Source organism: Onychomys torridus, chromosome 5 (assembly GCF_903995425.1).
Source record: "Onychomys torridus chromosome 5, mOncTor1.1, whole genome shotgun sequence".
In the NCBI taxonomy this organism is placed as follows: Eukaryota; Metazoa; Chordata; class Mammalia; order Rodentia; family Cricetidae; genus Onychomys; species Onychomys torridus.
The window spans coordinates 91696808-91710475 of NC_050447.1; the positions used below are offsets into that span (position 1 = coordinate 91696808).

The following is a 13668-nucleotide window of genomic DNA, read 5'->3' on the forward strand; positions in this document are numbered from 1 at the left end:
TCTTCTCCTTCTCTTTATTCTCTTGGCCTGGCAGCCCCACCCACCTATCCCTCTCCTGCTTAGCTATTGGCCAGTTAGCAGTTAGCTCTTTATTAGACTAACCGTGTGCTCTAGGCAAGCTAAGTAACACAACTTCACAGAGTTAAACATGCAGCATAAGAGAATGCAACACATCTTTGCATCATTAAACAAATATTCCACAGCATAAATTAATGTAACACATATTAAAATAATATTCCATAACACACCTCCACTCATGTGCACTTATTCACACACACACACACACACACACACACACACACACACACACACACGGGCACAAGTTGGGCCTGGAGACACTGGGCCAGTGATAGAGATCACTGATATAGGCCGCAGTCATACCTGGCTCCACCCCTGTGATGTAGGGTTTTGACAAGGATCTAGGGTTCCAGACACTCACAGTCACCAAAGATGGGCCTGGGATAGTGGCTCTGAGTTTGTTGTCTCATGCCAGTGAAGATTATAGGCACAGCTAGTGTGGGAATATGTAAAGAGGATAGCGAGAAGCACAGTCATCTCTGCTAAAGGAATGCCTGCTGAGCATCAGGGTGCAGGTGAATGCGCCCATGCTTCCCAGCTGAGCCCCCTCACCCCCCACCCCAAGAGCACCAGCGCAGTTATGCTAACCCTTCCCAGATAAGGAGACTCCAGGTCAGAGAGGTCAGGCAGCTTAGTCATGGTCACACAGGCTTCTGAAGGTGTTGCTGAGAGCCGAGCTCACACTGCCCCATGAAAACTTCTGGTTTTGCCTTTCTTGCAGGTGCTACACGAACCCCTGATTGATGAGGACCCCGTGTTCATCGCCACGTGCACAGAGCGTGAGCTGCGCAAGAGGAAAAAGCGGAAATTCAGCCTGTGGGTCCGCCAGTGCTCTTCGACTGGCTTCATCATCCAGGTGAGCCAGCTGGCATTGTGGAGGGGATGAGAGGTTTCAGAAATGGGGGGAGATGGGAAGGATGAAGTGGAGCCCCATGGGCCCAGTTAGTCCACTGTCTTTCTTTAATATTTATTTATTTTTTAATGTATGAGTGCTCTGTCTGCATGTATGCTTGCAGGCCAGAAGAGGGCATCAGATCCCATTATAGATGGTGGTGAGCCACCATGTGGCTGCTGGGAATTGAACTCAGGACCTCTGGAAGAGCAGCCAGTGTTCTTAACCACTGAGCCATCTCTCCAGCCCCGTTAGTTCACTTTCTTCCCACTGTATGTCACACTGGGCCCCAGCACTCCAGCAGAGGCCAGTCTGGTCTCACTTGGCCTACTGTGGAGTAGCTGGTTCTTGGAGAGGACACAGTCATACCCGACTCCACCCCTGTCATGTAGGGTTCTCTACATGACCCAAGGACCATGGGTGTCAGACACTCAGGCACCAAAGCTGGCCTGGGATGCTCGCACTGAGTTTGTCCCAGGCCAGTGAAGATTAAAAACACAGACAGCTGGAGTATGTAAAGTGCAAACAAGCTGTCTTAAGGAGAATTAGGGAAAGGTGAGAGACTGAGGCAAAGAAAGAAAAGCCCCCGAGAGCTGGAGGCTTTCCAGGAGGGAACGCCATCAGACTCCCTTGCCTGGGGTTTGTCGAAGGTCATGGCAGAGACCGGACAACACCTGAAGTAACTGCTTTGGGCTTAGTTAGTCCTCTTGACTGTTGTGGGCGGAGCCAGTGGAGGGCCCACATGCTCCATGTGTGTCCCCTACCCAGAGATGGAGATTATCAGGCCGTTGGGGTGGTTGGAACCCCTGCTCTGTCTATCTCTGGGTCCATCGACAAAGTGCTGACCTTGCCTGTCTGCTGCCTGTTAGCCCTTAGCCGTGTTACTACCGCCAACCTTACGGGTGGGTGCCTCAGGTGCTGCTGCTTACACTATGTTCTCTCTGTTCACATTTGCATGACCAGCCCCCAGTTTCTAGTTCCAGGGACCTGCAGTGAATTGCCATCTGGAAATATCATGCAAAACACTTCAGAAATAACCGGCTCTTGAGTTCTGTGTGTTTCTTGAGTAGGGAAAACCACCCTGAGAAGTGCGTCATCCGTTTGCCCAGCAAATCCCCTCTGTGTGCTCCACCTGCCCAGAAGTCACTGGGCTGTTGTCTGCCATCAGGTCATCTGTCACAGTGCTTGTGCCCAAGACCAGCCGTGTTCCCTTGTAGCGACCCCCAATCAAGAGTCATGATGCTGACCACTGAGATTTGTCAAAAATGTATAGCCAAGTGCTTCTCCAAGATGCAAGGTGAAAGTTTTTGAATTGATAGGAAAAGAGAAACAGTTGACTGGCAGTTGCTAAGCTCTGTGCTAAGAAGGAATCTCCCCGTGAAGCTGTGCAGGAGGGAGGTTGGGACTTACTTTGTTGGCGTATCTCAAACTGCACAGCTTGTGACAGGACACAGAGAATAGTGCTGTCTGTCAAGTGTCTGCCCGGGGGTCGTGTGCCAGCCAGTCCTAGGAGAGTGGTGATGGCTACATAAAACGCCCCTTTGGGGCTAGGGATGGAGCAGTAGAGCTAGCGTTCACAAAGCCCCGGATTTGATCTCCAGTCCTGCAGAGCCTGGTGGTTCATGCCTGTAAGCTCAGCACTTAGGCAGTTGAGGCAGGAGGATCAGAAGTTCAAGGTCATCCTCAGCTACATCCAAGACCAAGGCCAAGCTGTCATGCATGAAACACCCTGTCTGAAAAGACAAATATTAAACAAACAAACAAACAGACAAACAAACAAAAATACACTTACAGGTCTCCGACTTCACAGTGGGCTTGTAGGCTGCATGCAACAAATCATCCTTGTGGACCAGGAAGGCAAGGCCCCAAGCATGTAATCTGCTTGCTCACAATTGCACGAGCAGTGAGTGATGCAGCCAGGCCTCCACTCTGGCACTCATGCCCCTGTGTCTCCAGTCTCTCTTGTGAGGGGATGTAGAGAAGTCTCAGGGCTCTCTGACGTGGCCAGACACCTCCACCATCTTACCTGTGTCTTTCCTGTGAGCATCGGTTTTGCATCTTTGTGCTGTTTGCCCATGACTACATCATGTATGTCCTCCCTGGCTCCTCACACAGCTGCTGAGATTCACCAGTTCTATGTCCCCGCATACATTCTGTACTAGCAGCAGGGAACTCCAAATCGGTCCTATTCTGAAGAAGAGGAAGCCATGCCAGTGAGTGTGACAGGGCTTCCAGCTCATTTTTCTAAAGGCCCTGGTGCACCAGACCCCAGTGACAGTGGAATGTCAGCTGGTGCATCTCAGTGGCCTCTGTGTCCAGCAGATCAGTTGCTGAAGTGGCCCTCATGTTATTTGAAGGAATCAAGGAGAAGCAGGAGGAATGCTGTTGAGTTCCAGGCCAGCCTGGGCTACAGAGTGAGACTGTATCTGTAAACAACAGGTATACAGGGTCTGTGAGATGGCTTAGTGGGTAAAGCTGCTTGCTGCTAAGCCTGACAAATGAGTTTGATCCCTAGGACGTACATGGTGGAAAGAGAGAACTAATTCCCCATGTTATCCTCTGACTTCCACATAATCACCATGGTGCACAGTGGCATGCTTACATGTAGGGATGCATGTATACACATACACATATACACACAATAAATAAACTAATACATTTAATTTTTTAAGTATAGAACTTATTATTGTATACTAGTGAGTTCTCCACACTTGGGAGTCTCTGAGCACCTCTCTGGTGCTACTTCCAGATTTCTTGACAGGGAGAGAAGGTTGTTGGCTCAGCAGAAGTCCATACTGCACCATGGCCACCCACACCTTAAGAAGGAACTAGCTAGAATGCCCGGACTTACCCATGTGGGCAAAGTGCTGAGCAATTTCAGATGGTCTTGCAAATGTGTTTCCCAAGCCAAGGGCAAACCCTCAGCTACCCATTGCTGGTATGTGGGGAAATTGCCAGTTCCAGGAGAGCAAGATCCAGGCCTACCTTTGAGTCCTGGTCATCTCTAGGCCTGCACAGAAGGCAGTACACACCAATGACCACAAACTTATGTCCCAGAACACATCAGTTTCCAGCTGCACTTATCAATGCTGGTGGGGAAGGTCTTTTATAATTAGTGTCTCTTCCTAATTTAATTTTATGTCCACTAACCTCCCCCCCAAAGCCTCCAGGACATCTGTAATTACAGTAAATGCTTTTTTTTTTTAAAATTCATTTCTTTTCATTTTATGTACAGCAGTTTTGTGTATATGAGTATATGTGCACCACATGTGTGCCTGGTGCCTGTGGAGGCCAGAAGAGGGTATCGGATCTCCTGGAACGATTACAGACTGTTGTGAGCCACCATGTGAGCGCTGGGACCAAACATAAGAGCAACCAGTGCTCTTAACCACTCAGCCATCTCCCCAGCCCTAGTAAATGCATACTGTTCTCTGTATTAGTCGCTTTTCTTGTCACTAAGACCAAATACATGACAAGAAGCAGCTTAGAGGTTTCTGCTAGCTCAGTGCTAGGCAGACACAGTGGCAGCAGGAGTGGCCCAGGCCTGTGGCAGTGGGTGAGGTAGCTGGTTACATTGTGTTGACAGTCAGGAAGCAGAGAGCTCAATAGAAAACAAAGACCACAATGTAATCCTCAAGGCTAGCATACCACACCCTTCAAGAAGGCCCCACCTCCAGAAGGTTTCATAACCTCTCAGAACAATACCACCAGCTGGGGACCAACTGTCCAAACACACAAATGTGGAGAACGTTTTGCGTTCTAACCACAACCTGCAGAAATAACCATTTGAGTATATAGTCAGCATGTTTATATAAACCATGCTGGCTGAAGCTAGAGGGGTAGAGGCATAGAACATCCTCATGTGCCCCAGGAGGTTCTTGAGCCCTAGGTGAAAACACACCAACTGATGTTGGAACTTCAACCTTGTGGGCCATGAATGTAAGAGCTATCTATGCCATGCACAGGCTCCCCTCCTGTAGTGTTGGGTGCCAACACATACATCTGTGGTACATGCAGTAATTTTTTAAAAGCCCTGGATGTTTCTGAAGCTAAGTGTGGATGTGTGCAGAGTCAGCTACGAATTACAGAAGATCCATGGCTGGCCAGGACCTACCAACTTCACAACCATTGCTGAACCCAGTGGCTCTGTTGTCCTACACCACTTCTCAGTGAAGTATTGCTCGTGCCTTTGAAGGTTTTCTTGCTAAGTCATATTTCTGTGCATTGGCCTAAACACAGAGTTGGGCCTCAAGGACACCTGTGCTTGGTAGGTGACCTCCCAAACTCATCAGACAGGATGGATCCTGACATGGTAGCTGTGCCTTCCACATGTTCCCTCTGGGTGTTTCTCGGAGAACATTGTTGGCATCCCAGCTCCTAGCAGTTCCGGCATAGTCAGATTGCTCCAATGTCAGTGTGCTCTGCAGGCATAGGAGAGTGATAGCATCTGATGATCTGTCTACAAAGGTCTCTGAGCATCCCCAGGAACGTCTCCTCTCCTTCAGGGAGGGGACTAGGCAGTACCCTACATGAACCCATGCTCTTTCTCAAATCCACTCCTTTGGTGGTGATCATGGAGCTGGTAGAGACTGTGTGTTAGGGATGGCTTCCTCAGCTCAGCACACCCTCTTTGATTACCTGGTCCTTGGAGAGTGTCTGACCTTCATTGTGTCTCTGGTATGGTGAGACAGATGAGGCCTGTTCTGCCTGTCTTTGAGCTGACTGCTCATTTTGCCCAGTGGGCGGTACCCATATAAGAGCATGCCTAGCCCTTGAAGTGACCCTTGATTCTATTTTTTGTGATTTTTATTTATGTTTGGGAGCTTAGAAGCAGGTTTGCATCATTTTGACTGCCAGTTTTGCCATCTGTAACTGCTCGTTTCCTGCCTAGACTTTTCCAAACAGAAGGCTCCAAGCTAAACATCCAGCTGCACAGGTTTTGGGTTGCTGTGGCGATGTCCTAGGACTGCATGGAGCTGATGAGACAATGGGGTGATCTCCCCATCTTCTCTGACCCCATGTTTCCTGCAGCTTCAGGCTGTGGTCCATGTTGCCCTTGGCTCTCTGACCTCTGTGCATTTCCATTCAAGATCTATGTCCACCTGAAGGAAGGCGGTGGCCCAGATGGCCTGGACGCTCTGAAGAACAAGCCACAGCTCCACAGCATGGTGGCCCGGAGCCTGTGCCGGAATGCAGCTGGGAAGAATTATATCATCTTCACGGGGCCTAGCATCACCAGCCTCACCCTGTTTGAAGAATTTGAGAAGCAAGGTTTGTCCAGTGGCCGCCCCAGCATGGCCAGCTCCTTGGGGAAGTGGTAAGAGGGTGAAGAGACAGGAGTAGTAGCTAGCACAGACTGCATAAGCATCTCAGCTGCCCTGTGTCTGGATTCTGGTACTCTCAAGGTGTGTGAGTCCTGGGCTCACCATCTAGAGACAGCATTGGCACAGAGCTCTGCCAGTCTTCTGGGAACTCATGTGTGTGTCCTTTGCTGTGTGGTTCTGGCCATCAAAGGCCTGAAGGAAAAGCCCCTAGTAAAAAGGATCTGAAAAGTACGAGAATCATCCACCATTACTGTCGAGTCTCCTTCCTATCTGGCAGAGACCTGTGTGGTCAGGAACAATCCCATGGGCCTCAGAAAGGTCTTCGGCTTCTTGGTGCAAGAGGTTCTGTTTGTCCTTTGCAGACTGGATAAGCCTCCCATGGCTTTGGCAGAAGTTGGATATAAAATTGAAGACTTAAATGCTAAGCTGTGCTTGGAGAGAGCTCAGAAAGTGTCACTCATAGACAGAAGCTGCTAGAATTGAGGCATTTTGCTGTGCCACACAGTGGACACCAGGCCCTAAAACCGAACCCTCTTATATTGTGGAGGATAAGCAGCTTACATCCTGGGCCTTGGAAGCTGTGTAGAAGTGAAGGAGCAGCCCACCTCTGTGCATTGCAGGCTAGGTAAGGGTGATCCTGTGCACTGGCCGGTGCAGGCAGGCTCAGAGCTCGTCGTGGCAAGAGCTCAGACTAGGAGGGAAGGAAGGCTGCAGGAACTGTCCCTAGAACACAGGACACAGCTGCTTGGAGGAGCTCTGGCTCTCCAGGAAGCACAGTAGGGAGCTGGCCTGCTGCCTGAGCCCATGTGTCTGTGGAGGCATGTAGTAGAGGTGTGACCTCTGATGGTGTGTGCATATGTGCGTATGTGATAGTCCACTCCTGGATTTGCTATTGGTACTAGTGGGAGTTGAACTCGTGTGTGTGTGTGTGTGTGTGTGTGTGTGTGTGTGTGTGTGTGTGGCCAGTGATAGAGCACCTTGAGTGTTGGTACCAGAGCATGGCCTGGACGGACCACTGGGGCTGCTCCCCCAGGAGTCAGGAGTGTTGTTTCTGAAATCCAAGGGGAAAAGTATTCCCTGGCTCAGCAAGCTAGATGATGGGCAGAGAGCTCTAGCTGGAAGAAAGTGATTGGGCATGGGGTTGTCTTTTTCTAAGGTTAGGTAATATAAAAATGAAATCACTGTGAATTTTGGGAAGCTTCTAGAGTTACTGATCTCTTGGCAATTGAGTGCCATGTGCCTCATCTCCAGTGACAAGGGTTCTAAGAACTGTCAGGTGTGTCCGTCCCGAGGACTCTGGCTGCATGGTTGGGCACAGCCACACCTCCTTTACCACCTCAGCTGTGACCTGGGGGCCTTTCCTTCCTTCAGAGCTCCTTCCTCCTCTTCTTCTGTGAAGTGTATGTGAGAACCCAGCAAGTACAGGTTTCTGGAAGCAGATGGGATGATAGTAAGGGCCATGTTGATGCATTTATCCATCGCTTACATTAGCCACAGCCTTAGTGACCTTGGGGTGAGTTCTTATAGAGGGAGGGGGCAGGCAGAGAAGAAGAGGCCCAGCGGCTGCTTCTGGAGGGTCTGCTCTCGCCAGTCTCTCCTTACCTCTGTTGTGGTTTGGGGCACCCTCGCAACGGCACATGTGAGAGTTTGCGTCTTTCCTGCCAGGGATCTACTGCTGTGGCCTGCTGAGCTCTAGGAAAAGCGACTGCACCGGCCTCCCTCCCTCCATGTTGACCAACCCTGCCACCCCACTGGCCCGGGGCCAGCACCAGATCAGGACCAAGGGGAACATGTCTCTGATCTGCTGGTACAACAAGGGGCACTTCCGCTTCCTGACCAATGCCTACTCCCCTGTGCAGCAAGGTGAGTAGGGTGTGGGAGCGTGGGTGTAGGAAGTGGAGGAGCATCCAGGGCACGAGCCTGGAGGACCCTCATGCTGTCTGTGTCCCTAGTAGGTGGTTGTTCTATCCTGGAAGAGGCAGGGAAGAGCCTCATGAAGCCCTTAGCTTGCCTTGGCAAGCTGGGAGGGTTTGATTGACAAGTGGCTTTGTGGCCTCCTCTGCTTGTGAGGAGATGATGATTCTATTGTTTAGGGCATGATGTTGGGCTACATTCTGGGAGGAATTTGTGGATCATTTTATCATCATAGACTCCTGGATGCATAGCACCGTGTAATCCTGGCTGCCAGGCGGCCCGCTGTTTTCCTCACTAATTCTCCAGGGATTTAAAATAGATTCAGAACAGAGGGACTTAATTAGCCCAGAGTCTGTATTTAAAGTAACTGACAGTTAAGACAGTGTTAAACTGCTGAGAAAAAATTGAGAGGATTGCAAAGGAATCTGCAGAGATGCTTCCAGTGTGGTATGCACAGGAGCAGTGTGCATTGCTGTGTGCATGCTGGGAGTGTGACATGCACGTTCCTGTGGTGTGGTATGTGGGTGATGTGTATGTGTAGTGGTATATATATATATATATATATATATATATATGATGGTCATGTTACATGTGTGGTCCACATGTGCTTCTGTGGTAGTGTGTGTATGTTTATGTTCTCCGTATACTGTGTGTTCCTGTAGTGTGACTTAAAACTAGCAGACACAGTGGGAAACCCTGAGCATGCCCAGTGCACACGTGCTAGGAAGGACTCCTCCATCTTTGTCCCCGTGTCCTGCAGAGGCTAAAGACAGTGCACAGGCAGGCTGGGGGACAGGTATCATACAGCAGCCAATGGTGCAGTCTTGTGGGTTCCCTTTTGGACTCCAGGCTCTGTGGGATGTGAATTGTGCCATGACTCTGGAGGAGGCATCTTTGCTGCATTCCCTTGTATGTGTAGAGAAAACATTCTGGGGTAGATGCGACAGTGGATGGGTAACAGAGCAGGGGAGATAGAGAACGTTCCATCCCAAGACCCCGGGAGAGGCCCTTGAGAGGTGTGAGGGGATTGGACCCCCTGTGGAAGGGGTGGCCTCCTTGTTCCCTGTGACATGATCCCACCCACACAGAAGGGGACGCAGAGAAACTGCCACTGTACCCTTTCCCCATAGCCCTTGACCACATCAGCCAGTATAGTGAGGAAGAGAGAGCCCTGCTTCCCCTCACTTCCTCTCAGGCCTGTCTGACCGCAGTCTGCGTGTGCCTCTTAGGGTGGCCTGCGGGTGTGTCATTGTCCCTGCGCCCATGAAGCTACTGAGTCTTGGTGGCAGATGTCTGCACTTGCTGCCTCCCATGTCCTCTCCCCCCACTCTGCTAAAGCACCTGATGGATGGTGCCAGTCCAGTGCCCCACCCCACCCCACCCCAGGAGCAGGAACTGGGCAGCCAGGGACATTGCAAGTGGGTAAGTGCCTGGAAGAGGGCTGAGCTCTGTCTCCCCGACAGGTGTCATCATCAAGAGGAGGAGTGGGGAGATCCCCTGCCCGCTGGCTGTGGAGGCCTTTGCTGCTCACCTCAGCTACATCTGCAGATATGATGATAAGTACAGCAAGTGAGTGTGAGTGGCTGGGGTGCACGCGGGTGGTGTTGGATGGGTGTGCAGGGTGAACAACATTACAGCAAGTGAGTGTGCGTGGCTGGGGTGCACGCGGGTGGTGTTGGATGGGTGTGCAGGGTGAACAACACTGGCACAGTGGTGTGTCGGGAGGATAGTGTCGGCCCAGATGTGTTGAAGAACATGAGTTTGGAACATGAGGACCTACAGGGTAGTCCCTGGCCCTCACCCTGGCCCAGGTGACCTATCCAGCCACCTGACCTCTAGAGACCTCTGCACTCCACTCATACCCCAGGCCTCCAGCCTCACCTCAGGTCCCCTTCCCTGCCCGTACCTCAGTGGTGGGCATCTTGGCACACAGTTTAGCCTCCATCCTCTGTGGGCTTTGTCCATCCTGCCCCCTCAATCGGTCCACAGTGCCAGGAGTCAGCTCTAGGCCTTTTCCTGAGTTCTGGGTTCCTTTACACAAGGATGCCCGAGATCAGGTGTGGGCTTTTGCTGTGTACATACAGAAGGCACATGCAGTGTGTACAGTAGATGTGTGTAGCTTACATCTACACAGTTGTCCTGATAACCACACAGGAGGCTGTTGAGCATGTAGATGCCTCCACCACAGTCTTCCCACCTAGAGTGAAGCTGGTCCAGCAGCTTGGCTGCCTTACGGGAACCTCCATTGCTTGGCCTATGACCTGGTCAGGAGGAGAGAGCAAGAGCTGTGTCTTCTCTGGAGCATCTAGCCTTCCCAGAGAAGCCACATCTCCTGCCTCGACAGGACATTTGCCACATCAGTGTCACGGTGTTTCAAAGATGGTTTAGTGGACACAGAAGGGTAGTGTCCTGTGCTAGACACCCTGGCGGTCTTCAGACATGATGTGGCCAGGATGCAGAGAAAATACACAGGAAAAGATCATCCTAAGATGACCTTCTGGGCATAAATAGTACGGTTTAATAGCATTCAGGGTCGGTCCCAAGGAAAGACAAATGGATAATGGAAGCACATCTGGGAAAGAGAGAGCAAGTTGTAGGGCCTGGTGCCAAGGCATTAGGCGCTTCAGGTGTGGATGGGCCTAGAGAAGGGCTTTGAGAAGAGGGATGCTGGGCTGGGGTAGGCCTGCAGTAGCGTAGCCCCACCTTTTCTCCCGTCCCTAAATAGCTGTTCCTTTTTCTTCCTTTTCCTTGAGTGAAGCTCACTGTGAGGGAGCCCTGCCCACAGCGGGTCCCTGGTGCTCCCACCGATGGGAATCTGCAGATACCATGGCCAAATGCAGAGCCTCTGGGCTCTTCTTCCCTGGGAGCTGTAACCAGCTTGCCTGCTGTGTGACGTTTCTGAGGAGAGGTTGACAAATACCTGTTCACCCTAGATTGGGCACTAGTGACAGATTAAAGGAATAGTTCTACCCGAGTCTAGCCCAGTGAACCAGTGAGTTTATCATGGTCACTTAACAGGAACATGGGTGACAGCTCACAAAAGCTGTATCCCTGGAGCTCCCTCAGCTGATTGGAGAGTCTCCTCTTCCCAGTATTTGCCAGGGCTGATGCAGCCTTGGGGTGGGAAGCTTGTGAGCCCCTCCAGTTCCAAGAGCTCCTTCAGCCTTATGGGTTTTGTTTCCTCCTGTGCTTTGGGGGTTTTGTTTACTTCCTGAGTCTTCAAGCGCTTCCCTCCACAAGGGGGCGTTTAAACCTCAGGAAACAGCTACGCAACATTGCCGCTCCGCTCTGTCCCCAGGTATTTCATCTCTCACAAGCCAAACAAGACGTGGCAGCAGGTGTTCTGGTTTGCTGTCAGCATTGCTGTCAACAACGCCTACATCCTGTACAAGATGTCAGATGCCTACCATGTGAAGAGGTACAGCCGGGCACAGTTTGGAGAGAGACTTGTCAGGGAGTTACTGGGCCTGGAGGATGCATCACCAGCCCACTGAGACTGTGCTGGCCCAGGGGTGGCAGGGACAAAGAAGGAGCCTGTCACCTGCCTGCCTATTGGAGGGCCCATGTGTGGCCCGAGGGTCTGCTTTCAGCACACCCCTCAAGAGGGGGGCTCCCCAGAGCCTAAAACAGGTGACTGGAGGGGCTGTGACCTTGGAAGGTACCAGCAATAGGACCAGTGGACCATGCTCTGCTTCCCAGAGTTTGAGAGATTATGACGGGCTCAAGTTCAGACCGGGCAAGCTTGCAAAATGGACCACTCCGTGCCACCACTCAGCACCTAGGGACATGTGTGTTCAGCTTAGATGGCTCCCTTGAAAGAAGAAATGCAATGTGGTGCCATTAAACCTCAGAGTCGATGAGAGGAACAGTTGCAGCTTGCTGACTTACAAACAGGGTGTTCCTGCGACATCCTCCACGGGGCTAGTGGAGGGCAGGGCCTAGAGGGAACTGCCAGGTTCACAGGGAAGAGTGATGCTGTTTTTTTATTTTTCAATATATCTTCAGGTTATTTTCCTACTGTTGCTTAAGGTCTACTGTAAACAAGATGTGTCCCCCTCCTCTTCCACCCCACACTCCCTGCATGATCACAGTTCTGTGTCTGGCCTGTGATGGGGGAGGAAGGGCCAGATGTGGCTGCACCCGCCAGGGCCTGGGGAGCCTGCAGGCTGCGTGCTCTGTCATCACTTGTTTTGAGAAATATGTAGCATTGTGAAAACAAAATCCTCCACCATCCTTTCTCCGTGTGTGGTGGTCCCCCAGAAAGGTACAGCTGGATTGGGAGGCCCTGGCTAGGGAACCACCTGGTGACTGGGGTTGGAGATGTCCCACAGCAGGGACAGGCAGCAGCTGGTAGGAAGGCATGGGGCACCCATAGACCCAGGCCCTTCCTGCCAGAGGTTGACATGTCTCCATGGATCCTCAGCCTCAAGGTGGCCCCGCTGTCCCCACAGCTGGGAAACAAGTGATTTCTGCACCTTGCAGCCCCCTCATCTGATCTCCACAACCACCTAATTTCTTCCGAGACACAGTGTCCTCAGCGGGGGCTTTGGGACACTCTTCCTCATCCATCCGGTGAGCTGAGGTGTGGCTGGCAGTGAGCCCCCCACTCCTTGTCACCTCTGTGTCACCCTCACTTGTGGTGGGACCTGCGATGCCACGGATCGTGGGCCCCATTTCAGATCATGTTTGAGATAACCTTTGCTGTACCCTTAATTGGATTGAAAGCACTTTTACCACATGGAGAAATATATTTTTAATTTGTGATGCTTTTCTACAAGGTTCACTTTTTCTGAGTTCAGGTGTTTCCAACACTTAGGGAGACTAATGAAGGCCAATGACTTTTTCTTTTCTGTCCAAACAAGAAAAATAAAAATAAAAGTCTATTTAGATGTTGGCTGTTAGTACGTGGCTTTGTTTCAAAGGTCAGGGTTAGAAAGCTACTCCTTCGACCTCGCTTTCCCACTGTGTGGCCAGGGACGTGTTAGCTGAACTGTTCTTGGAACTTTGAACCACCGAACAGTTTATAAAAGGAAATCAGTTAGAATTTGATGTGTGAATATATATATCTGAATGAATGAAGTAGTTCTGAGTGTAGTTGTCCACACCCCTCCCCCTCCACCATTATTTTTAGTTTTGGTTACCTGAGGTCAACTGTGATCCAAAAATACTAAATGGAAAATTCCAGAAATAAACGATCCATAAGTTGTAAACTTTTATTATAGCACATTGCTACAGTTGTTGTATTTTATCGTTAACTTCTTACTGTGCCTAATTAAACTTTTATCACAAGAGTGTAAGTCAAGGAAGAAACATAATGTGTAATTCTAGCACCTACAGATGATCTTGGGTCTCAGAAACATTTCCCTGCTGAAGGATGGGTAGGGACTACTGCTGAGTCTCCCCCCAGACTGTAGTGTGTATCTGAAGCCAGCAGGTGGCGCTGTTCTACAGGGTCTTCGC

At 50.8% G+C, this 13668-nt stretch overlaps 1 protein-coding gene across 1 annotated transcript in view; it reads left to right on the forward strand.

Annotated features, from left to right (window-relative positions):
• Pgbd5 (piggyBac transposable element derived 5) overlaps window positions 1-13429 on the forward strand; it is a 65724-nt gene extending 52295 nt beyond the window's left edge. Inside the window, exons 3-7 of the mRNA XM_036188529.1 lie at window positions 800-934; window positions 6061-6241; window positions 7960-8157; window positions 9672-9777; window positions 11507-13429. Coding sequence (XP_036044422.1) covers window positions 800-934; window positions 6061-6241; window positions 7960-8157; window positions 9672-9777; window positions 11507-11702 — 816 coding nt within the window. The 3' untranslated portion in view covers window positions 11703-13429. The remainder of the gene's footprint in view (window positions 1-799; window positions 935-6060; window positions 6242-7959; window positions 8158-9671; window positions 9778-11506) is intronic.
• The last annotated feature ends 239 nt before the right edge of the window (window positions 13430-13668 follow it).